We start from the raw sequence: 27,944 nt of genomic DNA, 5'->3' as shown, positions 1-27,944 counted from the left end.
TTCCTTCTAAAAATCCAAATAGGGTAACTGATGTCTTAGAAAACATGAGGAAAGATGTAGGTCTATTACAGCTGAAGCAATAGTGATTAAGTATCTTTAGTAAAATACAGAAGATAATGGATAAAATGATGATCATCTTGGAAACCAAATGTTATTAAACTTCAAATAGTAAACTAGTTAATCAGGTTCACTTACTCACATTCTTTCTCATTCCAAGGATTTGAGCTTCGCTCATTTCTACATAGTCCTTTGGGCACAGTGTCAAAAAAAAAAACAAACACAAAAGCCAAAAAAGACCAACATCAAGAAACCCACTCAGTTCTTACTTGGAGCAATGACTGGTTCCAGGGGAAGAAGTCGCTTCGTCCGGGCCTGCTGCTCGGAGCGGCCCTGGGCGGCTGGAGGAGGTCCCAGCCTGTGGGGCCTCCGGTCACCCAGCACACCTGGGTGCGTGTCACCACCTGTTGCTGACCCCCAAACACCACCTTCTCCCACCAGGCGATGAGCTCTACGTAAGACTACAAATTGGAAAGATCCAAGCAAGATTTAGGTTTTCTTGTCTAAAATCAACACTTACACCTCGAAAACTAAGAACGGATGAGGCAAGACTAGCACAACAGAACCGCAGGTTCCACGAAACCATGAGAGGCCCGTGCCCTGCTGTCTCACAACAGAAACTCAGCTTTCAGGAACCTTTAAGCAGTCGACACATACCTTCGCCTGGAAGTACACAGCGGGTTCACTTACACAGACCTGACGTGCAATCAGAGGTCACAGGCTGGGGAGATACTAACCAAAAATCGTCAGCTGTTTAATACTGTTTTGTCTGCATGGGGATTAGTCTTAAAATCAGAGCAATGGGGAAGGGAAACTCACAGAAAGTAAAAACGCCCAGAAAAATTTTGGTTCACACACAAATCAGCCAAAGGGGACTCCAAGGTTCCACATACAGAAGAACTTCCTGGAGAACCCGGGACCTGGGAACTGTGGTCAGTGATGGGGAAAGAGTTGGGCTGGTGTCCAAGACAGTATCAGAATCATCCTCACTCTCCTGACCTTGGTCAGGCGGACGTCCACAGCTCTCTAGCCAGCCCTTCCCAATGCGACCAACACAGGAAACTATGACACAGTACATATGACCTGCTGAAACACTGCAGGCACCTGGGAGCATCTGCTTGGGGCTTGGAGAAAAACCCATTACAATTCTTCCATGCTAATGTAATTATGATAGGGAAAAAATACTGACATCGGACAAAACTTCCAAATAACAGGATTTAAACAAATTTTACATTTACATCACCAGAGCACATGCCACCTCTCTGTGGCTCCACAGCAGGGAGCTCCATGTATTCCCAAAGACTGGCTCATGACCAGGTCAGGAGAAAAGGGCTCAAATGTAAATTGGCACCAACAAAAATCTGTACCCTCCAATCTTTTTATGTTAAAATGTCTCTACCCATTCCCACAGGGGTTATTACACCACCTCTGTCTTTCCTCACACCCCTGATTCCAATCCGCCCTCCCCCATCTTCTCCAGAGGCTCAGTATGCATGGAAATTGAAAAAACAGGGTCAAGAAATCTTAATATTTTTTCTAAAATACTGGGATGCTTTCTCTTAACAGCTCTTCCCATAAAGAAGAAAGTACTCAAGGTTTTCCAGAAAGGTGAGAGAGAATATCTCCCTAAGAACCTCTGTCAAGGGTTATTACCAGTATGGCCAAATTACTCACCTGGATGGAAAAGATGGCACAAAACAATTGGGCTTGTCTATTTCTGGTGCACATAAAAAGCAGGCAATCAATTAATTCACACATTAATCACGGCAATTAATATTTTTCAAAATCCACAGTTAGAATTTTCTCAGTGGTCTGTCCGTATGAGCTCTATGTAGACTTTGATTACCGTGTAACAGTGAGATCTGACTGACCAAAAAGAACACTGCAGTACAAAGACATTAAAATATACCGACATTGCTGGAAAAGTCACCTGTTTACGGCCTTCCTACCAGGAGAAACTTTCAAAATTCTCTCCAAGGTGCTTTTTATGTTAATGAGCAATTTCCCACGGGAGGAAGAAGCACTACTATCCTGCATCACCGCCGAGACCTCAGGCAGGGAGGGCCCGTCCACCTGCGCACCAGGAAAAGACCGGAGTGAGTGTAAATGCGCTTCTTCTGTCGTCTCTACGGGGGGGGGGGGGGGGGGGCCCTGGCCTGAGGCTCTGCCGGGCTCGCTCTGATGGTCTGAGGGGCAGGGGAGGGGAAACAGGTACCCACCCCATGGACAAACGCTCGGTTAGCGCACGTTCATCTTCAAAAATTCCTGGCTATTTCTTTGCTATATGAATGACTACTACCTATTTTTGTAGATCAGGAAATTGTAAAATACAAATTAAAAAGCTAGGCTTACCCAGCATACCTTCTGTAACAAAGCTATCTAAATTATGTGAAAACCAACTCCTATTTCTAATTCACTAGAAAGGAATGCTATCGTGAGGCTTTCTCTGATTTCACATATCTGCTATACTAGATGTACCATTCATCTACTTATTTATTTTTGAAGGGGGACTTACATTTCAGTGTGTGCGTAGAGTGACAAGGACATTTAAGCCAAGACTGACCGTCAACGGCAGAGTCAAAACTGGGACATGGATAACTTCTATACAGCAGAACAATTAGACATCCCTTCATCAAAATACTAATGTCGAGAGATCAATTTAATGCCTTACATACAGATGTATGTTTATGGAAATTTTTCAAAGACTTGAATCGTATTTTAACAAAATTCTAAAGTCATAACATTCTTTCTGTAACTGTTAAAAAGAAAAACACTCACAGAAGTAAATTATTTGACAATCTTGATTTAAAGTTGAGATTTTGGCATGAGATCTATCATTCCCACAAATTGAAATGAGTCCGAGAATAGGAAGCATGTCTTCTCATCTCCTTCTTAAAACACTTAAGACAATCTGGTTGTTTTTTTACTTTACATCAAATCCAATGCTATCCTTCATATTTAAATTCTTATGTCTTGACTAGAATGGACAGAAAGATAGACATGTTAATTACAGCACTGAAATAACTGTACTTGTTCCATGTACTGAGTGGAGTCAATCCAGCTTTGCTCTATTATTAAAAAGCAGAAGAAGAGGAAGAAACTATGAGACTGTGAAGTTGGGGTTAAAATCCCCTTGAATTACAGACCTGACAGGTATACCAAACATCTACATGAAATCAGAAGTCACATCATGTTTGAAACTTTACTGTGACTTTTTCATTTTCAAGGAATAGGTTCACATGAAATTTCTCAGCTTAATTTTATTCCCTCACACAGATAGTAAATATCTTGAGTTATAAGAATGAAGTGAGAAATTTACCAATCTAAAATCTTCTCGTTTTCTACTTTTATTCCTTTATTTGTGTGCAATGGAGAAACACTAGGTAATTAGGCACTTGGAAATATTAGGACTCTTCACCCGAATATAATCATTTATCTTTGCTGGATGTTTAAGACCAAGGTTCCAGTAAATCCCCCATAATGCTTATTTGCCATTAACTGTGACCATGCGACACAGAAACACAAAAAAATAAGACAAAACAAAACCAAACCCAACCGACCAACTGACCAGAGAAAACCGTCAGCTTCATCATTACAGGAACAACCCAGGGGAATTATGCGGCATATCTATCATTCTTTGTTTTCTGCACAAGAGACTAAAAAATATCAAGGAACCTCAGGGAGAAAATTACAAAAATGTCTGGACATCCCTTGATCAAATCCCAAACTCTCTCCAATTCTTCCTAAAAAGTCCTCTAGTTTATTCACCACAAATGGACAACTCTATACAGAAACCAATAATTAGATCATAACATCACCCTCAAAAATTTTTTTCTTTTGAAAATACAGATATTGCAAAAAAAAGCACAGCAAGGCCCTGTGTACACATTTCCCAGGTCCCTCCGATGGTCATACCTTACACAGCCACAGCAGCACCACCACCGGAGAGGGTTGTGGTGTCTCCCAGTGATCTACCAGTCCACCCCTGTCTGTCACCGACCTCCCAACCTCTACCATCCATCCATCACTCTGGTAGTCAGGGCCACAGAGCCTGCATGCCGTCAGGCTGCCCGTACGTGGGATGTCCAGGACAGCGATGCCCACAGACACAGGAGTGGGCTGCCGACTGCCCAGGGCTGGCATCAGAAGTGGGGGGAGAGTGAGTGTTGGTGGGCATGGAGCTTCTTGGAGGGAGAACAAAGATATTCTAAAAATAGATTTTGGTGATGGCTACAAAATCCTGTGAATATTCCCCAAAAACACTGATTTGCATACAGTTGACCCTTGATTAACTCAGGGCTTAGGGGAGCTGATCCTCTGCACAGTCGAAACTCTGGGTGTGATTTACAGTCAGCTCCCTGCATCCTGGGTTCCAACCAAACGCAGACTGTGTAGCATACCACGCTTACATGAATAGGCATTTCCCTAAAAATAACAGAACCAAGTACGTAATCCGGAGGCCTAGAGGTAAACGTGCAGCCTGATTCTGAGCTCTTTGTCAGTGGATCAGTCAACAATCAAAGACACGTCAGTGGTGCACTTGGCCTTAGAGCATACCTGGTCCACTCACTGACGGAGCAGTGGTCATGTCACTGTAGGCATCAGGTGATTTCTGAAGTTAGTAACAACTTGGACGTATGACAGAACTGAAATACTTGGTGACACCACACAGACACACGAATAAACTGCTTTATCATATTATATACTGTGTTTAATGACACTTCCAGCCTACTGCCTCAGTTTCCTCTACCCTATAAATCATTCACCTCCCACTTTAAAAGCACTTTCTCCCCTCCCCGTGCCTTATCCATGCTGTACTGCCTTCCCCCACCCCCTCATTCAAGGTCCAACTCCTGGTTCACTTTTAAGAGCTTGAAGGGACCTGAATTCCTCAGTCCCAGACTCTGGCTGGGGCCACGGCGCACAGTGGCCATACTGAAACTGGCCTCGGCTCCAGACCCACGCTGGGACCCTGGACCCTCAGCCCTCCTCACACAGGAAGGGGGCTCCTGTGCAAAGTTTTACCATCCATTTTTCAAAACTTTTTCCTCCTCCTTTTCAAGCTGTCTTCCTCCCGGGGCTGTAAGGTACAGAGTGCGTGAGACAAAGAGTACTCCCCGCCCAGAAAGGTGAGTTCACTAAATGGTCATGTTGAACACGTATTTCCAGGGTTTACCTGACCTGTCAGGTGCCATATCACAGGTGAGACAAGTGAAGCCCAACTTGGAATTCTTCTACAGCTGTTTACTTCGTGCTCCACTGCTTAAAATTTACTAAACACCTCATATGTTGTGCTTCACAGTAACAGTATTTTCCTTCAAACAACCACCACCAAAAAACCAAATTCTTCAAAACCGTGAAACCCACCTAAACTTATTTATCCAGGGAAACATTTTGAAATAAATTATGCAAGTAAAACTGGACACCTGACCCCCTTCTCCTAAATCTGTCTCCCCCTCCCCCTTCCAAGTGCGCCCTCAGCAACGGAGACCATCTGTTCTCACTCTCACAGGGCAGTGTGCTAGTTCCCAAGTATTTCCCCTAAAAATAACACAGGCTTCCAGCTCCAATGGTCAGAGCGCCTCGCAGGCAACCAGACAAAAGGCTACGGCACACTGAGAGCACAGGAGGCCCAGGGCTGAGGGGTCGATCTGCTGTGGCTGTTTCCCCCCACGGGCATGGTGCCAGAGGCTGAGAAACCCAGAGAAATGTGGCTGAGAAGCCAGCTGAGCATACGGAAATCTCCCAGACCAGGGAGACAGGACTGGAGTTGGGGTCAGCTGAGCAACAGGACTTGAGGGCCAGGACCCCTGGGGGCAGGGGAGGTAAAGTAAGTTATCCTGCAGGCATCTTCCAAATTTTTAAGCTACTAAAGGCAAAAAGCTAGCCACTGAAAAGCAAAACAGCTTTCAGCAGGTGCCCTGTCCTGAGAAAGCACAGCCTGGACTCTGAGACAGACCGAGGGAGGCTCAGCCAACACCACAGGTCTTCAGCTACCACCTCCAGAGGACAGAAGCCCAAGAGTGGGTGAGACCAGGCCAGAGGGAGCTCTTCCCTGCAACCCACCCTCATGCCAACTCAGAGCCCTGCTGCGCTAAGGTGATCTGTCCCATCCACCCTCAGAGGTCACGGAGAACCTCTCTGGAGGAGGGTACAGACACAGCTCAGAGCGGTGGTAGAGTGGGCACCGGTTCACGGCCAACTCTTGGGGACTGCCGACTTCCAGGGCGGAAATATTCCCGCTGTGGCCAACGTCAAACTACCAAAAGAACCTCCCTAAGTGTGGAGCTGGGAGGAAATGCAATCATGAGGTGGTGGCATCAGTCACAGGGAATGCAAATCAAACCCACAGTGAGACACCACTGCACACCCACTACGATGGCTCAGAATCAAAAAATAGAAAAGAGAAAGTGCTGGCAAGCATGTGCAGGAACTTCCACTGGTGAGAATGTGAAATATTCCCACTACTGTGGAAAAGAGCTTGGCAGCTCCTCAAAAAGGTAAACCCACCAATCCCACTTCTCAGTATACAGACCCCCCAAAACTGAAACTAGGCATTCAAACAAAACATCTGCGAGTGTTCACAACTCTACTCACAAGAGCCAAAAGACAGAAACAACCCAAAAGTTCTTCAAAGGATGCATGGGTGGACAAACTGGCTTTACCTATATGATGGAACACCATTCAGCCATAAAGAGAAATGAAGTGTGCTACAGGGTAAAATCTTGAAAACGTTACGCTAAGTGAAATAAGCCAAACACAAAAGGTCGAATATTGTATGATTCCATCTATATGAAATGTCCAGAACAGGTAAAATCATAGAGACAGAAAACAGAGTCGTGGTTGAATGAGCAGGGGGAGGGGTGAGGTGGGGAGTGACTGCTAATGGGGACAGGGTTTCTTTCGGGGTGATGAAAGTTTCGGGGACCAGACAGAGGTGATGGTGGCACAACACAGTGAATGCACGAAATGACACTGAATTGTACATTTAAAAATATAAAGTAATAAAAAATAAAAAATTTTACATTTTTTGAATTTTATTGCAATAAACATAAAAGAAAGAAATGAACCAACAAGCCAGGAAAGAATAAGGGAAAAACTCTTAAATGCCTACTGCTAACTGACAGAAGCCAATCTGAACAGGTTGCACACAGTGGAAAAGGCAAAATTATAGGTAGTAAAACTGCTCAGTGGCCGCCCAGAGGTGCGGGCTTGGGAGCGAAACTAGCCTACAAACAAGGAGAGGCTCCCAGTGGAAACGTGGGCTGCAGTTAACACTGTGTCAACACTGTTTCAATAACTGTAACAAACGTACCACACTAATGCTGGATGATAACAACACAAGAAACTGTATGCGGATGGGGTATGGAAACTCTGATTGCTCAGTTTTTCTGTAAGTGACACAAATTGAGAAAATTTGTTGCTGTCCAACTTGCATTAAAAGAAGTACTAAAGGGAGTTTTCCAGGCAGGAGGAAAATGACCCCAGACAAAAACTGGGAAATAGAGGAAGAAAACAAAGACCAAGAAAGAGCATTTCTATTCCTTGTCCCAATTACAGAGATCAGAACCTCTGAAAACAGACACTACTGCCTAACACGACACTCAAGAATGCTGACGCTGTACACCCGAAGGTGGACTTGCTGTCAGGGTGGCCACCAGCCCAGGTCAGGCTGCTCTGTCGGCAGCAATGCTGCCCCTACCCTTACAGGGGCTGGGGCTGCCCACCCTCTGGGTACCAAGCAGCAGGGGAGAGGGCATGCGGGGAGGAACATGACGCCAGCCCGGCATCACCTCTGGTCCTTGCGTGGCTGTGGGTACCTGCTGAAACCCCTGGCCTTAGTCTCCTCCGCCAGAAAGCAGAAATGATCAAAGTGACCAGATCAGACGATGTCTACTCCCCAGTTTCTTCTTCACCACCATCTAGACAGGAGGGGAGCAGAGGGGCAGATGTCCCAGTCCAGGCTCTACCCAGGACCACGGCAAGCCACGACTGTCTTAAGTCAGCATGGTCTGCGTCCTGTCTGCACAACAAGGGTGACAGGTCTGTTGTGGGGCTTCAGTGACTCCGCTCTGCAGAGCTGTGCAGGCAGACGGTGCAGAGTAAGTAAGCACTGAATGAATTAACCACTTTACTCCAGAGCCAGAGGGTCTGCCCAGGCCCTCTGGCCTGGTATCTGCACACTGCTCCGCTTTCCCACCACCCTTCGCCCGAGCTGATGGAGCCCCGCATGTCTCCGGGCGCTAACCACCATCGCTGACTGCTGTGTGGGTGACTGCCCCTTAAACTCAGCGTTTATAAGACAAATAATCCTCCACCCTTGTCCCTGGGCCTCCAAACTATGCTTCCCATTGAATCATTACTGGAAAATGTCATCATCATGCCCCAAGCAGGTCGCCTGCAGTCACCTTTCACGCCCCCTTCGCTCCCAGTGTGGCCCCATCAGACTCAGGCTCTCCTTCCTCGCACTGGGACCCAGCCACCAGTCTCTGTCCCCTCAGTCCATCTGGATGTCATCGCCAGATTTATCTTCCTACACATCCCTTCTTAAAATTGGGACACACCATTCTTTTAAATATTTTGATGTCTTCCTGGTGCCCTTCAGATCAATCCCAGCTCCCCCGCTCACACAACGCGAGGCTCTGCTCTGTGTGCCTCTCACCTCCCAACACGGACACTTTGGCCCAGGTGGGTCACCTTTCCTCCAACCCTCTCCCCACCACTTGTCTCTCCAAGACCACACGCAGTTCTCAAGCACTAGGGCTAAGGCAGGAAAAGGGAAGAGTAAGTGTTGAATCCAAGAGGTGACCAATGACAACACACGCCATCACTTCTGTGCCACAAGACAGAAAGAGCACGCTACCGAAATTACACGCGGCTGCAAGGGGAATCTGAGTCCGGGCGTTAAGAGTAGGGGACCATATCTTTCAGAACTGATGAAACAAAGATGAACTGCAATGGCTGTTGTTGAGCCACCCTAACTTCTGCGAATTCCAAGACACAGGGCAGTGCTGCCTGGAAAACAGGTCCACCGAAGGCATCCAAGTCCTAATCCCTGCATGGCAAAACCAGGACTTTGCAGATGTGGTAAATTAAGGATCCTGAGTTGGGGAGATTATCCTGCATTATCTGGGTGGGTCCTAATGCAATCACACTCATCCCTTTAAGAGGGACACATACAGGTGACACGGTGGCAGCAGCTGCCGGCTGTGAGGGTGGAGAGCAGCCCAGGGCCCAGGAAAGCAGCTCCAGAGGCTGGGAAAGGCTTCCAGAGGGAGCAGGGCCCCACTGAAGCCTTGGTTTCATCCACGGGAACCAATTTCAGGCTTTCGCCTCCGGAACTGTAAAAGATAGATCTGTGTTGTTTTAAGCCACCAAGTTTGTGGCACTTTCTCACAGTGGCCCTAGTGCAGGCAGCAAAGAGGGCCCACTGCCTCCCCTCTCCTGCCCCGCTCACCATGGAGACCACCCCCTAGGTAACTCCTTCGAAGGCTGCTCTCCAGGACGCGGCGCTCACGCCTTCACCTCCCCCACGGTGAAACCACCATCGGACTCAAGCTATTAAGCAAAAGCAACACTTTCCAACAGCTACTGGACAGACGTCAAGATCTTCACTATGTGAAAAAATGGACACTGTATCGCTATTTTTGTTTCAGATTATATTTGGGTTTTTGGTTTTAAAAACCCAATTCTCAGACATTAGAAAGTCTTAACAGATTGTATGCATTCACTTGCTAGGCATATACATGTTTACAGCACAAAGGTAATAAATTAATGATCTCAACTACGTGAAGTAACAGCCACGCAGGCCTTATGCAACAAGTTACAAACTGGGTGCAGACAGTCCTAATAAAGCAGGCAGTTGGAAGTTCACTGCTCCAACAGCTCCCTAGGTTTACTGAGCAAACTCAGTGCAAATACTCTGTTAGATGCTGTGGCAGATATAAAAAGTCCTCGTCTTCAAACTCCAGACTCTACATACAATTACGGGACAAAGCAGATCTAACAAAGATGTAAGAAGTTTTCTAAGAAAATAGAAGGTAAGAATATCACTCAGATTAGTAATTTTAGCAGTTTGATGCTGGTATCTCAGAATGTGAGTGGCATAATGGAAAACCAGTATGTAATATGTCCTGCAGTGTGACATTCAGGGCATGAAGCACGTTGCACAAGGTTCTCTTCCCATGTTCCCGGGCTCACCTTCTGCAGATCCACCTTACTGTGGGAAACCTAAATCATCGCAACCCACAGATGCCAACAGAGGGAAACAACTCCACATCTAAAACAGATTAAATCAAACTGTCACAACAGACCCAGAAACAGGGTGTGCATTTTCAAATCCCCACTTTAGTCACTAACCAACACTTACTCACAAGAGGAAGGAAATGAGTATTAGAATTAAAAAAAATTGTATGACATGATACTGCCAAAATGTAACTGGTTATCAACTGCATCAGGGCAGCTGCTGCAAACAGAACTGAGAACCTGTGTTGTCCGAACAGGTTGTTTAAGGGAGACACAAGGATGAGGGTAATAACGTGGGCTCCTATTTCAGAGATGTACAGAGAGAAAAAGAGAAATTACAAGTGTGAGGAACAACAAAGCAAGATCACAGATAAATTCTTAGCAACAACACAAAATAAACAAACCACAGTGAAACAGAAACAAAGAGAAGCTCAGATTTCATCTGTCCGCCAGCTGAAGTGGGGAGCAGGTGGCAAGGTGAGGAAGAGAAGGACTCAGGCAGCAGGAAGCCAGTGGTAACACAGGGCAACTGAAAGGAAGCATCAGCCACTCAGATCACTCGCCCCAGGGTCCCACTTGCCACCGCTGCTGTCCCAGGCCCGCATCCCCCGGCCTTTCCTCGTTCCAGCCTCAGAACCACAACATGGGGTCAAGTTCATTTCATGCCCATCTAGTGATGAGGAAACTAAGTTCTAAAGGTGTGACTGAGGGATCCAAGTGCCCAGACTCAGGAGAGGCGGGTCTCAGGTAGGAACCCACGTCTTCCAGACCTAGAGCATGTGCCTGAGCAGCAGAGCTGCCACACGTGAGATCGGGACGCAAGGGCAGCCTACTCAGCCGCCAGGAGCACACACCACTCAGTAACCACGGGTGGCCAGGGGACACTACGACACCAGTTGCACAGCTGGTTATTTTCAGACAAGACCAAGGACAATCCAGGGAGCCTTCTCGGCAACCTCCAAACAGCCACCACGACACTGGGCGACATGAAGCCATTACTCCAGTTTACAGTCTTGCTCCTGTTAACCGACTTTCACATCCCAGCACAGCACAGAGGGAAGAAAGTTGTCTGAACAGTGACTCTGCGTGGGGGGAATGCTCTTCTTCTAAAGGTTAGTTACGTAAGAGGGGCTCTGGATAAATCTACTGTGCTTATTTTAACATCACAGTGCTCAAAACACTGTTTTCTAAAGCTAGACTTGTGCTTGTAAAATTATCACCCAACTCTTCTGAGCTCAAAAATAGTTTATATATCCTGGATAGATCTGATAAATAGCTCAAGCAAATACTCTTTCAAAACTTGAAAAGAGCAGAAAATTAAATATCTAAAATTCTAGTTTTCCCTTTCCCCAACACACAGTATCTAACAATCTCATTTTTGGAACTTGTCCACCAGATATAATTTACATAAAGCACAGCACCCCCATAAAATGGATGCTATTGCAATTATCTGTCATATTTCTGAAGAATAGTGACATAATGTCCACAACACAGTGCTTAATGAAGGAGAATACAACACATGCATGAACCCATACCTTCCAAACATACTAAAGACTCAGAAAACCACCAAAATGTTAATAACGGCTATTACTAGTTAGTAGGGTTGCAGGTAACTTTTTCCCTCTTTATTCTTTTCCAAAGCTTGAAATGTTCTACAGTGAGCATGCAGTCTTTTCATACCAGAAAAACTATGTTTTTAAAATCTGTCTAGCCAAAACGTAAGAAATAAAGGAAAACATGACCAAATTCCATTAATAGAAAAATAAGGATACGTTCACTAAGTGAATGGAAAAAAAAAAACTTCAAGTTCAACTTCAATGACATTTTTACAAACAAAAAGAAAACTCAATAAAAAATGTCATATCAGTATTTCCACGTCTGCCACTTCTGCAGTTATCACCAATTCTCCAGTGTTGTCACCAGCTACAAAAATGGAGCTTTTTAAAAAAGGAAATCACTACTGCCGACACAGGGTGCACTTAAGGTGTGTTCCCACTTTGTGTCGATACTTTCATCCAGACATCCTGCTGTGATCCATTAAAAAGACACCAGATACTGAACTACTGGCCTCAGAGGCGTCCACTATGAGTAATCACAGAACTACCTTTCACAAAATACAAAGACAGGATAGCATAAACTTGAATTTACATGCACAGCTACATCTACAAACCCTGGAAAAAAGTTTTAATCCTCATCCACACAATCTTTGTTTTACAATAGACTGATTTAAAGAGTTGAGCTATTATTTTAAATGTACAACATGCTCTAAATGTCAATAATTAAAAAAAAAAACAAACCCACCACTTCCCCAGCCGAAAGACCTAATAAAGGTCTCCCTTTCTTTTTCCATATGTAGTTAAGTCTCGAAAACTCTTAGATGCTAAACCATACCTTTCTGAACAAATTTTTTTAGCGTGGTTTATCAGTACAAACAGACAAATTCACAGTAACAACTCCATTCAACATTGATACAGTTTTTCACCAGCTACTATTATGGTGGTTTGCAATTTATGCATAATGTTTTCAAAATACTTTTTCTTAATTTAACAAAAATGAATATGTATTACTTTAATTTAAAACAACAAAAACTGCCAGTGCATACTATGACTAAAACTAGGATAACACCTAGATTTGTGTTATTACCAGCTAGGAGACTTCTGAGTTGAAGGCCTTGTTTTATTCATTACCTAGAACAAAACAAATACCTAATAACTGTTGGCTGAGTGAAAAGATGAATCAGTAAAGGCTCATTTTTAGTCCCTGTGTATAAGCTGGGCTTGTCCTTAAAATGTGATCTACTCTAGGAAAAATTCACCAAAATAAATGGCTTCCTTTAACAAATTTACAAGAATGTTTTGAATAGTTAAGGAAAAACAAAGAAAGAAAGAAAAACCAGTGAGGGAGAAAAACCATGAGAAAACTTGTGAATAAAACATATTAAATGGAAAAATGATCCCCTGCAAAAGAAACTACTGACGTTGTTTATGCAAGAACCATGCCCCACCCAGCCCCAGAAGAACACAGGTGACTCAGTGCTTCGGGCACAGTAAGGTCACGAAGAGAAAAGAGGACAGTTTATCTGGGGGATAAGCAGCAGTAACCTGGGCTCTAAGTGCTTTGGCAGCTGAAGCAAGAGAACTCCTGCCCTGCACGGGGGTCTCCACTGTCTGATTTCACGAGCTTGGTGCTGAATCCATCGCAATGCCCCCTCCTCCTGCATCCAAACCCTGAGAGCACAGCCAAGGCCCCATCTGAACATGTCTCCTCCTCACCCCTGGGCCCAGAACCAGTCTGAGCCTTGGTCCAACCTTCCATCGCCCTCCTCACCTCATGCCTCATGATGGCAGAGCCCAGGCACCCCCAGAGTTCCACCCTAGGATATGCCAGATTCCCCAACTCTGCACTTTCATGTCTCTGTTCCTGCTTACTCTTCAACGTCCCTAAGTGTGTCTATGCGTGCCCCTACCACCAACTCCGCCCATCCTCTGCTCTGACCCACCCACCAGGTCTCTTCAGTTGTAGCCCTACCTCCTGTCTACCTGGAAGAGAGCACACACGTGAAGGCAAGGTGACATCTTACACGTCTGCATGCAGTGGTCCTCAGACCTTTAAATGGAGGAAGCATTGTCATGGAAACTAAAGAAGATATGACTTAACAAAACATAATGAAATGCAAAAGACTAAAAATAGTTCATTCTAAAATCATGCTATGATAGAATGTATCTTACATAAAACAAGCCAATCTACAGGATAAATTTCTGAAACACACATTGTAATTACATATTGATACCCTGAATTAAAGATAAGAGTTTAAAACTTATAAAAAACATACACATTTAAGATATTTATATCTTTGATGCACGGTCACATTTCTATTTGTTCGTTTAGCCAACAGAGAGTATCAATGTTTAAAGCAACATTAGGCTTAAGGTAAAAATATTAACTTAGTTACTTTTTTCATTTATAAGCTTCCCTTTTCATTAAATAGTCTTTAAAAGTAAATGCTTCCAAATTTATATTGAAACAATAATTTTTAAAGATTATAACAGCTTTAGCTGGAATTCCATATGGAGGTTTGAACAGCTGTCTTTGTACTATAACTCATCGTTTCACTTCTTATTTTTGGAAGAAATTCAGTGTCTATAATATTTTTTAACAGCATTACTGAGATATAATTCACATGCCATACAGTTCAGGCATTTAAAGTGTACAATTCAATGGTTTTTAATCTATTCACAATATCTGTGATATTATTCAAGAGGAAATGCTGTAATCAACGCAGAAACCATGAAAACCCACAGAGATCAGAGGTTCAGCAGAGGCCTGAGGAGAACACTGAATCACTAGTCAGTTGTTCACAACTGGTTCTTCACAGAATCGAGATCTATATTTTATAAGTATAGTTAATATAACTTAATATAACATATATGAACTTACTATAAATACACTACACATATTTTAAATTAATGTATCTATTTAAATTACTTATAGTTCTATCCTAGCTCGATATTCTATCTTGAAATGTAAAGTGAGGCTACTATTCATCTGAAACAGAAGTATTACTAAAACCAGAACATACAACCTGATGGATGCATGTCCTAAATTTAAATCCATTTTTTAGTTTAAACTAAAAAAACAGGTATTTAGTGTTTTATGTCCACCAGCCATGGGGCATTCAGCTCTAACTTTCTGACGCATTTGGACGACACCCTTTTCCCCTCTGAACTACAGCAGAAGTGGGTATAAATGAGACCAGAGAGCATTTCCGTCCCTTTCACAGGTAGGAGGAGGGTTCTAACATTTTCCCACAGCACATATCGCCCTTGGATCTAGGTGCTAAAGTTGCAACCACAGTTTAAAATAGCTAAACTGTGACTCCTGATTTAGCTACAGAAACTGTTTTCTGTTACAAGTCTTCACAAAAATTTTCAAAAGTATAACTCAGTGATTAACACTGAGAATAAAAGTATTTGCCCTTCCTTTACATGAGACCAAAATGTATTCTTTTCTTTCGTTCATTTGGATTTTGGCCTATACATATTAAATTTTGGCTAGAGTTAAATTCTCCCAGACTTCCCAGAAGAACCATGGGAAGAAGAAAACTGTTCCCCAAATAAAGATTGTACATAATAGAAAAAACAGGACAACATGGAAATTGACTATGCTTTAAATCCCAATCATCAATTCTCAGAGAAACAAAAGATTGACCGTCACTTACGACAGGTCTGGGTCTCCACTCACCAGCAGCCGTAGAATCAGCATTTATTGTCAGAAGTGAGAGCAAGAAAGGGGCAGACACCACACCAAGTTATAATTTTTCATATAAAAAAAAAGCAGTGGGAAAGTCATCCTTACTCATCTCTACAAAAATTCCTCAATACTCTTCACCTATAATCTAATCTTACAGGGCCCGTTAACAAGGGGAGACCACTGGTACAACAAAAAGGCCAGTCCTCAATCCATCAGCTCAAACCTGCCATGCCTTTTCCCTATTGATGGGAAAAAAAGGGAAAATGAGTAATAATGTGGTTTACATTAAAGCTGTAGGACCAAAGTCTTACAGAATTATCACATATTAAGTGATAGCCACTTTTCATAACCTAATAGCCTTAATTTGAAGCAGTACATATATATTTTTTCTCAAAGTATTAAGATCCATTAATCATCTCATTTTACAAAGACAGTATAAATTTTTTACTAAATAAAAAGAAGAAAAGCTGTCAGTAGACATACTCACAAATGGGGTTAGGAAGTGAGTACCACATTGGGCCATGTTTTCCTGTTCCCCCCTGCTAGGAATCATAGCTGTCCATGACACACCATGAAATCTGCACAAATACATCTCATTCAAAGCAAAAAAGCAGCCCAAAGTTCAGAACCCCCAAACCTAAGCACGTACAGTCAAAATCAAAGTACTACTAACATAGAAACCTCCATGGTTCTTGTGCACAGCTTCTTCTATTGTTGATTTGCCCTAGCTACTTCCAGACAGTGTACCTCACTGCTTTTATTATGAAAATAACACATGGGGCCCCAATAAAAACAAACATTAAAAGAACTCGCTCAGCCCCCAGACTCCTAGTGCTATTCTGGGATATGATCACTGTCAAGTTTTCCTGTGAATCCTTACAGAAGTTTTCTAAACAATACAGGCACGTTTGAGTAAACATATGTGTGATATGAGCACAAATACACATTTGAAATAAATAAGTGAAAAATTCTGGAGAAAATACAAATTCCTTACTGTGAGATGAACACCATGTTCATCAGTTTAAGTCACACAGAGGAAAACCCAAGAAAAGACTCTGGCTAATTATCCTTCTGTTTAAAAAAAAAAAAAAAAAAAGAGGAAGAATCTGTCTCGTCCTTCAATATGGCAGCAACTGCACCTGTTAATTTATTATGTTAAAACAGTGTGCATTTCATGACTTTTATAAGCAAATTTGATGTTAGTACCACTGCTCCATAATCAGGTATCTATGCATGTCAGCACCACCAAGTTCTATGAATTTCAACCCTGATAACACCAGCTGTTTTGTTAATGTACTTACTCTGTTTTTAGCTACTTTCTGGAATCATTTAATTTGGTGGAACGGAAGACCACAAGACCCACTTGAGAGCTCTCCTGCTTCCCTAAGTGCACCTCTGTCTTGTCTCTTCCCACCCTGGTTACTTTGAGGTCCCGTTTTCTACACCTTCCTCCTCTTTCCTGCTTCTGGCTGAAAGCTACACCACACTACTTAATGTGATTCTTCCAAATACAACAGCAGGTATTGACAGAACTTTAAATTTCCAAAGTCCCCAACTATTAGATTCTCACTGCACCTGCAGCTTGTCATCACAAGGTAGTATCTAGTAGGTCCTCCTGGAGCTGAGGGGCACCCCTGCCTTCCAACCTCTGCCTGGTGTCACGCACTCCACGCCTTGCTTCAAAAGTGTCTTATGACTGGAAACAGGGATCATATCCAAGCCCTTGTCTCCTCTAAGAGAAAAGGACCCTTCTCAAAGTCACTGACTGGCCACTTTTCCATGAAGCTTACATCAAGCCTAATATGAGCATCCTTTATCTTAGATAAGCACTACTTCGTGTGGTCTGAAACTGACACCAACTTTTGGTTAAAAAGAATGGGGGAGCCAAATGCATTCGTTTTCCATGCTGCATAAATAAATTATGCAGGGAACTGCTTGAGGTAAAAACAATACGATGACTCTTCCTAATAGGGTAACTCTTCCATAACTTCCTCCCCCAGCCCCCTTAATTCACAACGCATTCGAGGTGACCCTGCATAAACGTTACTCAGCTTATGCTACTTCCAAAGAAGTGAAACAAACCTTCAGCTATCGTAACATCAGCAGATCTTTCAAGGAACCCCCACTGCTCTTCAACAGTGTCAGAAACAACCGAGAAACGGCTGAGGCTTCTCAGGAAGGGAGGAAAAACGCCCTTTCCCCCCACCGCTGGCTGCCTTCTCCGCAGGGGAGGGAACACGTCCAGGCCGGCCGGGGAAGCCGGCGGCCCCGAGCCCACATTCCAGAGGCAGGAGTCACGGCCTCTGCACGGGGAGGCCTGGCGACGTGGCCAAGGCAGGACAGCGCGGAGCGCGCCTCACCTGTGCGGGCCTCACCTGCGCCGCCCTGCTCGGACCCGCGCGGCGGAGGGAAGGTGCCTTTTCCAAGAGGGACGGCGGGCAGAGGGCGACCCCGGCGGGTGGGCCGCGCGACGGCGGCGAGGACTCCTGACTTACACAGCACTCAGGACCCCGACGCCGACCCCGGCGGTGCTGCCGGCTGAGCTCAGGACGCCCCGACGTGGGCGGGTGGGCTGGGGCAGGCGGGGACCCCCCCCCGACCTGGGCGGGGTCAGGGTCGGGGCCGGCGGGGATCCCTGACCCGGGAGGGGCAGTGGCGGGCGGGTAGGCGGGGTCGGAGAGGTGGCGGACCGGGAACCCCCGACCACGGCGGAGCCGTGTCGGGAGGGGTCAGGGGCGGGGCGGGGTGCGCGGCGCCCACTCACCCAGGCGGGCAGGTCGCAGGCGCGCACCCCCAGGCGCACGGCGCGCTCCTCGTCCTCCAGCAGCGCCAGCGCGCGGCACAGGCGGGTGGCCTTGAGGCCGCGGCTCCGGCGGCACCACACGAGCAGCCCGAGTGCCAGCAGCACCCAGCTGAAGCTCAGGCCCAGGTAGCCGAGCGCGTACACCGGCAGCAGCAGCGCGAAGCTGCGCGCCAGCTGTGCCAGCAGCCCGGCCACGTCCACGCTCAGCGCCGCACCGGGAGGCTCGTCCCCGGCAGCGCCGGCCGCCGGGCCCGGAGCCCGGGCGCCGCTCATCGCCCCGCCGCGCAGCGATCCCGCGGGTCCCGGCCGACGCGCCTCAGCCAGCGCGCCAGCGCCCCTCTGAGGGGACCGTACTGCCGCCCCGCCCGCGGCGCCGCGTGACGTCAGCACGCAGGGCGGGGCGGCGGCGCCGCGGGGCCCGGGCCGCGGCCGGGCGTGGCCCTTTGCCTGGGCACCGCCCAACGCTGGGTGCGCAGGGGCCAGCGTGTGACGTCATCCCACCGCCGCGGCGGGAGTGGGCGGTGCCGCTGTGTGGCGTCATCTAGGGTGGGCGGGGCCGGCGTGGGTGGCACCTCACAGGACAGGGAAAGCGCCCCTGAGGTGGGATGGGCGTGGCCGCCGTGCTGTCGTCGCGCTGGCTGGCGGAGTGCCCCTGAGCCACGGTGGGCGGGGCCGCTGTATGTCATCCCGCGGGGTGGGCGTTGCCTCCGTGACGTCTTCGTGTGGGCGGGCCCCAGGGGGGGAGGGGAGGGGAGGGGAGGGGTGGTGGGTTACCCGGTGCTGGTGTCCGCCTAGCGGCGTGGGGACGGTGCTGGCTCCTGGGCCCCGGTTCCTGCGGGGTTAGCGTGAAAGGAGGGGCGCACTGTCCTGCGATTGTGCTGTATTTGCCAAATTTTAGAAAGTTACTGTTTCGGGTACTTCTTTTTTTTAGATCAATCCCAGTTTTTTTTTAATATATATTTATAGAAGTACTGTCAGTTTACAATGTTGTGGCAATATCTGGTGCACAGCACAATACTTCAGTCACATAGGAACATACATACATTCGTTCACATGTTCTTTTTCACTGTAGGTTACAAGATACTGACTATGGTTCCCTGTGACAAGATGAACTTGTTTACCTATTTTATATTTATTAGTATCTGCAAATTTCGAGCTCTCAATTTATCCCTTCCCACCCCCTTCCCTCCCTGGTAACCATAAGTTTGTTTGCTATGTCTGTGAGTTTGTTTCTGTTTTGTAAATAAGTTCGTCTTTTTTTTTTTTAAGATTCCACATATGTTTCAGGTACTTTTAAGATATTAAAAAACATAGGTTCTGTGGGCCGTAAAGCCTGGTGTGCGTTTCCAGGCATGCGGAAAGCCCGCAGCACCCAGAACCCCCAGCCGTCTTGGAGACATGAAAATACGACCGCTAGGCTCCTGAGTGCTCGCTCGCCTGGATGTGCCCTAGGTGCGGGGCTGCTGAACCTGCCCTCCAGGTGCACACGGCAGCTTCTCCCGCAGGTGCTGGCACCTGCCCGAGACTTCCCAGAAGCATAGACAGCTCTCCATCACTGGTTTCCGGCAAAGTAGCCAGTAATTGTATTTGTTCTGTAGTCTACTTAAAGCCAAACAGTTGCAGAGGACAGTCTAGGTAAGTGTTTATAAGTGTATTTAGTGAGTTCCAGGGATATTTTAATTCAGTTTATAACAAGAGGGCTAGTTCTCCACCCCCAAATACTCTTCAAGTCTTTGTGTTGCTGGCAGCCTTGAATGATCACCTTCAGGAGAGCAGGGATTACTGGAGAGAAATGTAGCTTGCGTATGTGTTTTTAAGTTCTTGATGGACGTGTTCATGTCACGTGGCCCTTCTCTGCCATATTGTTTGGATTCTGGAAAATGACAAGACAACTATGCAGTAGTTGCAGGGGTAGAGCCTGGCATTTACAGGAGAAAACTGTTATGTCCCACAGGCCAGTTTGCTGTGCAGACAAAAGAGAAAAAGCCTGTTAAGTTGAAGAAGAACTACAGCTAAAGACTAACTGCAGTCACAGCCCTGTTAGACGCAGCCAGCAAAAGACTTACTGCTCGCATGAACCTTTGGGTGTGGGAAGCATTTGCATGCATTGGTAGCTTTGCCAAAGTCTCATTAGTAATTCAACTAGGCTCTAAGACCATGAGGACAAGAAACATATTTATTATGTCCGTTATCACATCTTCAGTACAGCACAGTGCCTGGCACAGCAGGTGCTGAATACATAAACCATGCCTCCCCTCCCCCATTTGAGTCTGTACATAGTGTGCACATGTGTGCGTGTGTGTGTGTGGCTATGCAGATAAATATGTATCAGATAAACTCTAGGGGCTAGAACACTCAACTTTGAGCGAGGGCACTAAACCTCAAGCAAGCGAAGGAAGTGGTTTTCCTTTTCTTGCTCTTCCCCAAATTACATTATGTAAGTTGTAAATACGTAAATTGGTGCCTCTCATCCCTTTTCAGGCAGCAACTTGATGCTCTAATGCCACCTTTCACTCAAGACCGAATCACAACGCAAAAAAAGTAATTGCCTTGTTAACACAGGAAGGAGCATGAGCCTTTCTGTCATGTGATCCTTCCTCTAAAGAGCCGTTGAATCACATCCTATGGATAAAGACTTGGGTGAACACATGTCCCAGGAGAAGTCCTGTGTGTCTGTGATGAAGCCTTTGACCTGGGGGCCTGGGGATGTCAGGTACACCCAAGAGACAGGCCCGTGTTGTGCCCCAGTCAGCCTCAAGCCTCTGCCGCCTTTGTGACCCCACTGAACTTCTGGCCACTTCCCACAAGGCAGAACCCATCTCCCTGCACCGAGTCAAACGCCAGGCCCAGCCCAGCTCTTGGGGGTTTTGCCAGCATTTTACTCTGTACCCCAAATCTCCTGTGGCCTCTTTGTGTTACTCTTTCCTTACCTTCTGCATAGATGATTCTCCAATGAAAGGCCTTGCTTTCCCAGAAGAGAGATGAGCATCAGTGTGAGTGTTCTGGTCAGAAGAATGAAGTTTCAGCCTCTGCACTAGGCCTGTCCAGTTTCAGAGAAGAGTGCTGCCTTCCGTTTAAGTTCAACCTGTTCTGCTTTGTCTTGGATTCCCCTCCCACCTGGGACTGGGGACCTGTCAGCTATTCCATCCACCCCTCCCCCTTCCCTCTTCCCTATCCACCCCCCAACCTCTGCCCAGGTGTCATTGCAGAGGGTGGGGGCACAGTCTGCTTCTCTGCTTTTATGCTGCTGTCAACTGAAAAAAAAAAAAAAAAGCACAGCGTGAGAGCTGTGTGTTAAATTTTATTTTAGGCAAAATGAGGACTCTACCCTGGGAGACAGGGTCTCAGGTGGTTCTGAGGCTGCTCCAAAATGCAGGGGAGGTGAGTGCACGTGGTCCTGGTGAGGCTGGGGAGACATGCGGTCAGCACACGTTTAGGCAGCACACATGCTGCTAGTCCCAAGGAGCAGGTGTCCCCGTTAATGATTTCAGTGCTTTTCCAGATATGAAGAGACACAAGAATTTGGGCTCATAAAATCTTCTGAAAATCTCTAACTATCTGTAGGCCTGTTCTGCCAGCTTTCCCAGAGCACAGCATTCCTTATCTCTGCCTGGAGCTCCTCTTAGGGGGTGTTGAAGGTCAGTGGCTGCAGTGGCTCCTGACATAATTCTTGTAGAGGCAGATGATCAGCGAGAATTTTTAGGAGGCAAGCAGACTCATTTTGCCCAAACTCGTGCAGACTCCTGGTCCTGGGCTTCTGAGATGCTTCTTAAGTGACACCACCACACACTCTTCATCTGAGCCACCCAAGCAGGTCTCTGTTCTGTACGTCTGTAGGGATTAGAAAAGGCTTGGTCCTTTATGGCTTGCTAAGCTTATTATAGAATTTTCTGAGTTGATTGTTATCCCTTAAATTAAGCCTGCTTTAAAATCTCCTTGGAGACCTTCCCTCCCTGGCATGGAGGACACAGTAGTGGGCCTAGCACTAGTGACTAGTCAGCCTGGTTGTACTTGCAAATAGACACACACACAGTGAACATAATGAAATCAGGTTTCTTGCCATTGGTGGGCTCATAAGCATGGAAAGGGAGAAGCTAGAAAGAGCCGTGAAGTGTTGGATTGGAATTGGAGGGAGTATAAACGAGTGTGTTTTGATGTATGTGCACAGATGGACAGACAAGTAGTTCCCGATCTTACTTCTAAATACCATTCCCCAGTGATGGGAAGCAGGATCTCTGGAGAAATAGTTGACTTCTGGGCTAGAGCGGGGAAATTACAGGATGAGCCTCAAGTATTTTTTGTGCCAGAGAGTAAGAAAATGCTCCAAGAGTCACATGACATCAAAACACTGGAGACAATGAGAGGGGCACCCAATGATTAAGCCGGGGATCATTTGAGCAGCAAAATCAAGGGCAATATTAGCAGATTACAGCCCAGTGAGTAAAGCAGGATCCGTGAGTCCTTACGGATGTCAGTGAATGAGTGAGCCAAGAGTGCCCGGGAAATGTGATGGAAACAAAACCTCCATTTAGCGGTCGTCGCAGTGCCAGGTGAGTGATCAGTGGAGGCCAAGGATGGCAGGGGGAGGTTTTAACACCTGCTACAAGGGACATATCAATCACAAAGGGAAAAGCCGGCAGTCAGGACCCAGCTACCTGTTGCCAGTGGCGGGTGGGGGGAACCAGGTTAGTTTTTGAGACCTGATTCTTTGTGCTGAGAGGAGCCCAGCAGCATTTCTGGGGCACTTCTGCCAGGAAGTTGGATCCATGTGTGGCTGGGAACTCACGCAGAGATGCGGTGTTAGGAGCCCCCTGTTTTTTTACTGAGAAACTGAAGTTTCTCCAGGTCCCAGGAGACTGAATGCAATGTAAAACTGCATGCAGTGTAAGTTCCTGAGTGTTTGGGGGACAGTCTGTGGATTAGACAGCAGAGTTGGTTGCTGTTTACTTCTTGACTGGGAGGGTTGTGGAGCCGAGGCGGTCCTTGTCTGGGGGAAACAGGTGCTGGACTGTTTCAGGGTGATAGGTAACCATATCTGAAGCTCTTTGTCAAGTGACTCAGAAGACGACTAATGTAAGTGTGTGCACGTAGACGGTAAAGGACAGACAGGTTACAGGCTAGTGGGAGCAGGCAAGTTGGTGAGGCTGACAGTGGAGGTCCGGGTGATGGAGACAAAGGAGTTCTTTGTACTCAAATAGTTACCTAAACGTGAAATTATTTCCAAACTTATTTCTAAAAGTCCCTATTTCTATCAAATGACCAATTTAAATGCAGATTTGATTAATTCCCCTCCCTGCTTATGAACTGTAGTTTACTTTGCTTCTACCGTGCACTTAAAGCTCCTGTGCACTGCCAACAGAGCTCCTCTCCCTCCTGGGGTCTGGGGTCCGGGGTCCGGGGCCGGGGGTCTGTGCCTGGCTGTCCCGCTGCTGTGCACGCTCAGCACACCGTGCCATGGTCTCTCTCCGTCGCAAAACTCCTGAGCATCTTTCAGAGCCCAGTTTGTGTGTCTCCTCCTCTGGGAAGCCTTTTGTGGTGGTGAGTTAATCCTGTCTGCACCTCATGCTCGTCTCCACGATGCAACTTATCCACTGATACAGCTCAGCCCTCAGGAGCCCCTGAGGCAGCTCCGTGCCCGTGAGGGGCGCCTGATGTTCGTGGGGGAGGTCTCAATTACCTGGTACATAGTAGAGTTCCCCGCGGAAGCCACGCACTGAGTCGCAGGCCCCACTTCAGTGTTTGCCGATGATGAAGATGCTGTCTGCACAGCCTCGCTGGGTCCTCTGCTCGGGCCTAGTAACGCAAGGCAGGTGTTGGCTGAACTATGGTCTCCTTGGGGACGTCACCTGACATCTTATCCCAGGCTCATTGAGCCTGTAGGACTCAGGTCCCAGTTTTTGTAGGTGGACATCAGGGGTCCCCCTCAGCTGTCTCCACGTGGCCCCTTCTGTCATGGCCGTTTGCTTTCTCCTCTCCCAGGACTGCAGCAGTGACTTTCTGACATGTCACCTCCTTTTAATGTTAGTTAGGCCCATTCAGGATAATCTCCCTCTGACTTAGGTCATCAGTAGGCTAGTCATGGACTGTAGTTCAATCACATTCACAGGTCTGCTCACACTGGAGGAGAGTGGACCGCGGGAGACCGTGGACTTGAGGGGCACTGGGGTTCTCCACCACAGTCTCCCTGTGAGTTGAGATAAGAAAGACGTGTTGATGGGCTCTCTGAAATTCCAGAAAGGACTCCAATTCCTTTCACACGATAACAGAATCAAGATAATTTATGAATTTACAAATGAAGGCTATGATTGTGGTACCCCACCCATTTCCACCTTTTCTAAATGCTTATAATTCAGATGATGGTAGCAATAGTAATAAAAAAAAAAGCATTCATAACGAACATTTATTAAGTGTTCAGTCTGCACTAGGCACAAAGTGCTCGGGACTTGACAGAATTACTCCTTTAATCCTCTCAGTCCCCACAGAGCAGGTACCTGGTAATTCCCACCTTCACCGGGGAGCTCACAGAAGCACGGGGCAGTAAAACAAGCTGCTAGTGACGGGAGCTCAGACACACAGACTCCTCACCAGGTTTTAGGTTTTGTGTCACACCCACACTCTACAGTGACACTATCCTTATGTGGCTTTTGTAACAAAGTTGTTTATTACGGCGGGGGGTCGGAGGGAAGTTTTGTTTTTATCACAACCTGCAACTGTGCAGGTTTACAGTCTAGTGAGGAAGTTGGACATTTTTAAATTACAGGGAAGAGGATACGGGGGACTGTGACAAACCAATCGGATGCCGACGGAGCAGTGGAGGCTCCGGGGTGAGCAGGGCTGAAGCTGGTGGAGAGAAAGGGACAGGACCCCCAGCAGAGGAGCACCCGCACAAAGCCCACCAAGCCTCCCGCCTTGTCTCTGGGCTTCGGGAGTTCCCCAGCTGCCCAGCCGTCTGCCAGAAACACAGCCTCCTCTCCCATGTGAAGAACATCACTGCCCAACCTAACTCTTCAAACCTGCACACCATGCCATTCAAGGCCCTTTACAAATTGGCCCTGTCCCCTTTCCAGCCTTCCCACCCACCGCATGCCCCCCACCCCCACTCACACACCCTCTGCTGTAGTCCTGCACTGCCCATAGGGAAGGTACTGGCCACGTGGGGCTCTGAGCACTGGAAATGGGGCTCATCTGAACTGAGATGTGCTGTCAGGATAAAGTACATACTGGATTTCAAGGAGAGCACAAAAAAGTATACAACAACTCAATATTTTAAATATATTTTATGTGACAAAATGATAACATTTTGTGTATATTTAGTTAAGTACAATATATGATTAAATTTGATTTAATCTGTGTCTTTTCACTTTAAAAAGTGTGGCTACCAGATAATTTGTAATCAGCCCTGTGGGTCGCATTGTATTTCTGCTGGACAGCACTGTTATAGACACAGCTATCCCATTTCCTGAACCCTCCAGACCCTCCCTCCTCCCTCGGACTTGCACCCATATTCCTTTTCCCCTAAAATGCTGTGTCTCTCTGCCTGGTGGGTGATTTTTGTTTCAAGGTCCACCTGAAGTGAGGCCCTTCCCGACCTCATTCCTTTCTTCCAGACAGAGCCTGTCACTTCCCACTCACTGCATCTTACGAGGAGCCCTCACACTCACATTCTGCCACAGCGGTTCACACACATCTCCCTCCAGGCAGTTGTGAGGGCTAGAGGTCCAGGCAGCGTTCATGGAACTGTCTCCAGCACTCTACCAGTCCCCATGTCCTCAGATGAATAGAGGTGATAAAGGGATATCACAAGGTAAGATGTGACAGGCAAATGAGCTACTTAGAAAAGAATTGTTTTAAGAAGTCTGAGGAGAGAAAGATTTTTTCACTTCCTCCATTGACATTTATTTGGCCAATATGGTGGGGATGGTGAGGAGAAGGAGACAGCATTTGCAAAGCCCTGTGAATATGGTGCATTTGGGGAACTGGGTGAGAGCCAGGTGGGGACAAGCAGGGAGTGACGCAAGAGTCACCTGCTGGACTGCTACCTGCAAGGGAGGAGGATAGGCTGGTAGGGGCTGGAGTGGAAGAAAAACAGAATCAAGACACAGGGATGTTGACTAGAGCTTGAGACTGCACTGGGGAGGGGAGGGAGAGGGTTCAGGTCATGCCAGCAGCGTCCGCTTGTGACTTGCTCTAATACTGCGGCTGGTGACTTTATCCTTACAGTCAACAGTCTGAAGCTTTTCCAGTATCAGTTGTTTTCAGCTGACAAAGAGTGAGACAGTGGTTAAGAGAATGGACTCTGGCATCAGACCATCCACCACCCTAGCTGTGTGAGCTTAGGCAACTGAATTAATCTTTCTTGGCCTCGGCCTCCTCATCTGGAAAACAGCAACAAGCCTACCTCACAGGACCGCTGTAAGAATTAAACGAATTACCAAGTGGAAAGTGTTAGTGTGGTGCCTCCTTTGGGAGCAGTCCCTAAATTAATAGTAGCTATCACTGAAATTACCTTTCATAACCCCCTTTCCTGTTTGCGTCCTTCCTAAGTGCTGCTGAGTGAAAATGAAAAAGGTAGTAGTGCAGAGGCCAATTAAATACAAAGGCTTGTTGGATCTGTGTTTAATTTCTCTAAGGCAAGGAGCTGAGTAAATGGCTTTTACGTCCGGAGCAAAGCAGACAGATGCATAAACCGTAAACTGGTTCCTAATAGTATGTGACTCAACAACACAACGTCTGCAAAATGTGCATCTACAGAAAAACCGTGATATCAAAGTCAGAGACCCCTGATAACACACTCCCTGGCTGCACCTTAGCGCAGGACTTGACAGCCTCCCCCTCCCGGTCTGTCTCCCCTTCTTCCACCCCCCCCCCCCCCAACGTCAAGTGCACTCTTCAAGGAACATTGACAGTCTGCAGAAACAGAGCTAAGTGTCAGTTACAACGCGCATCACCCTACTGGGACCCACACCTCTTTAGTCTTGGGTTGGCTTTTAAACTTCAAACAAACACGGTTGTGGTAAAAATAAACCTGAGAGGCATAATGTGTCTCAGTATTTCAGTCCTCTGTCTCTTGTTTTGTATAAAACCTGAATCTTTAAATAGTGACTGTTTCAAATACTGTTGAGTCCCACCAACCTCGCAGGGCGTGTTCCGTCAAACACGAGGGAAAGTGGGCGGAAGCTCACTCCGCCGCCGCCGGGCCCGCGGCCGCGCTTCAGCTTCCCCGCTGCAGCTGCGGTGCTGCCGGCGGCCCGCGGGCCCGGCCCAGCTCCGTCCCCGCATCTAGAGTCACCGACAGGGGGGAGACCCCGCGCCCTCAGGACGCCCGGAACCAAACACCATGGGCAGGACTCCCTTCCGCGCCCCTCCCTCTGGGCCCCGCGGGAGTCCCGGGGCTGCGGCCGCTCGGCGCTCCGCTGCCCCGCCTGTCGGTTGCTAGGAGGCGGGGGGGCGCAGGCGCGTTGGCGGACACCGCGGGGCATGTCGGGCAGGCGGTCGCTCGGCGCTCCGCTGCCCCGCCTGCCGGTTGCCGGGAGGCGGGGAGGCGCAAGCGCGCTGGGGGCCGCCGCGGGGCATGCCGGGCCGGCGGTCG

General features: G+C 47.2%; 1 protein-coding gene across 2 annotated transcripts in view; it reads right to left on the bottom strand.

Moving 5' to 3' along the window:
- ESYT2 (extended synaptotagmin 2) overlaps positions 1 to 18,669 on the bottom strand; it is a 70,879-nt gene extending 52,210 nt beyond the window's left edge. Inside the window, exon 1 of one of the 2 annotated variants that reach the window (XM_031455843.2) lies at positions 18,317 to 18,669. In XM_031455843.2, the coding sequence (XP_031311703.2) occupies positions 18,317 to 18,628 (312 nt within the window). In that variant the 5' untranslated portion in view covers positions 18,629 to 18,669. The remainder of the gene's footprint in view (positions 1 to 18,316) is intronic. The other variant, XM_064487138.1, reaches the window with a different exon arrangement.
- Between the last annotated feature and the right edge of the window lie 9,275 nt (positions 18,670 to 27,944).

This window comes from Camelus dromedarius, chromosome 7 (assembly GCF_036321535.1).
Source record: "Camelus dromedarius isolate mCamDro1 chromosome 7, mCamDro1.pat, whole genome shotgun sequence".
NCBI lineage: Eukaryota > Metazoa > Chordata > Mammalia > Artiodactyla > Camelidae > Camelus > Camelus dromedarius.
The sequence above is the reverse complement of the archived record's forward strand: the minus strand, read 5'-3'. Positions and strand labels throughout refer to the sequence as shown.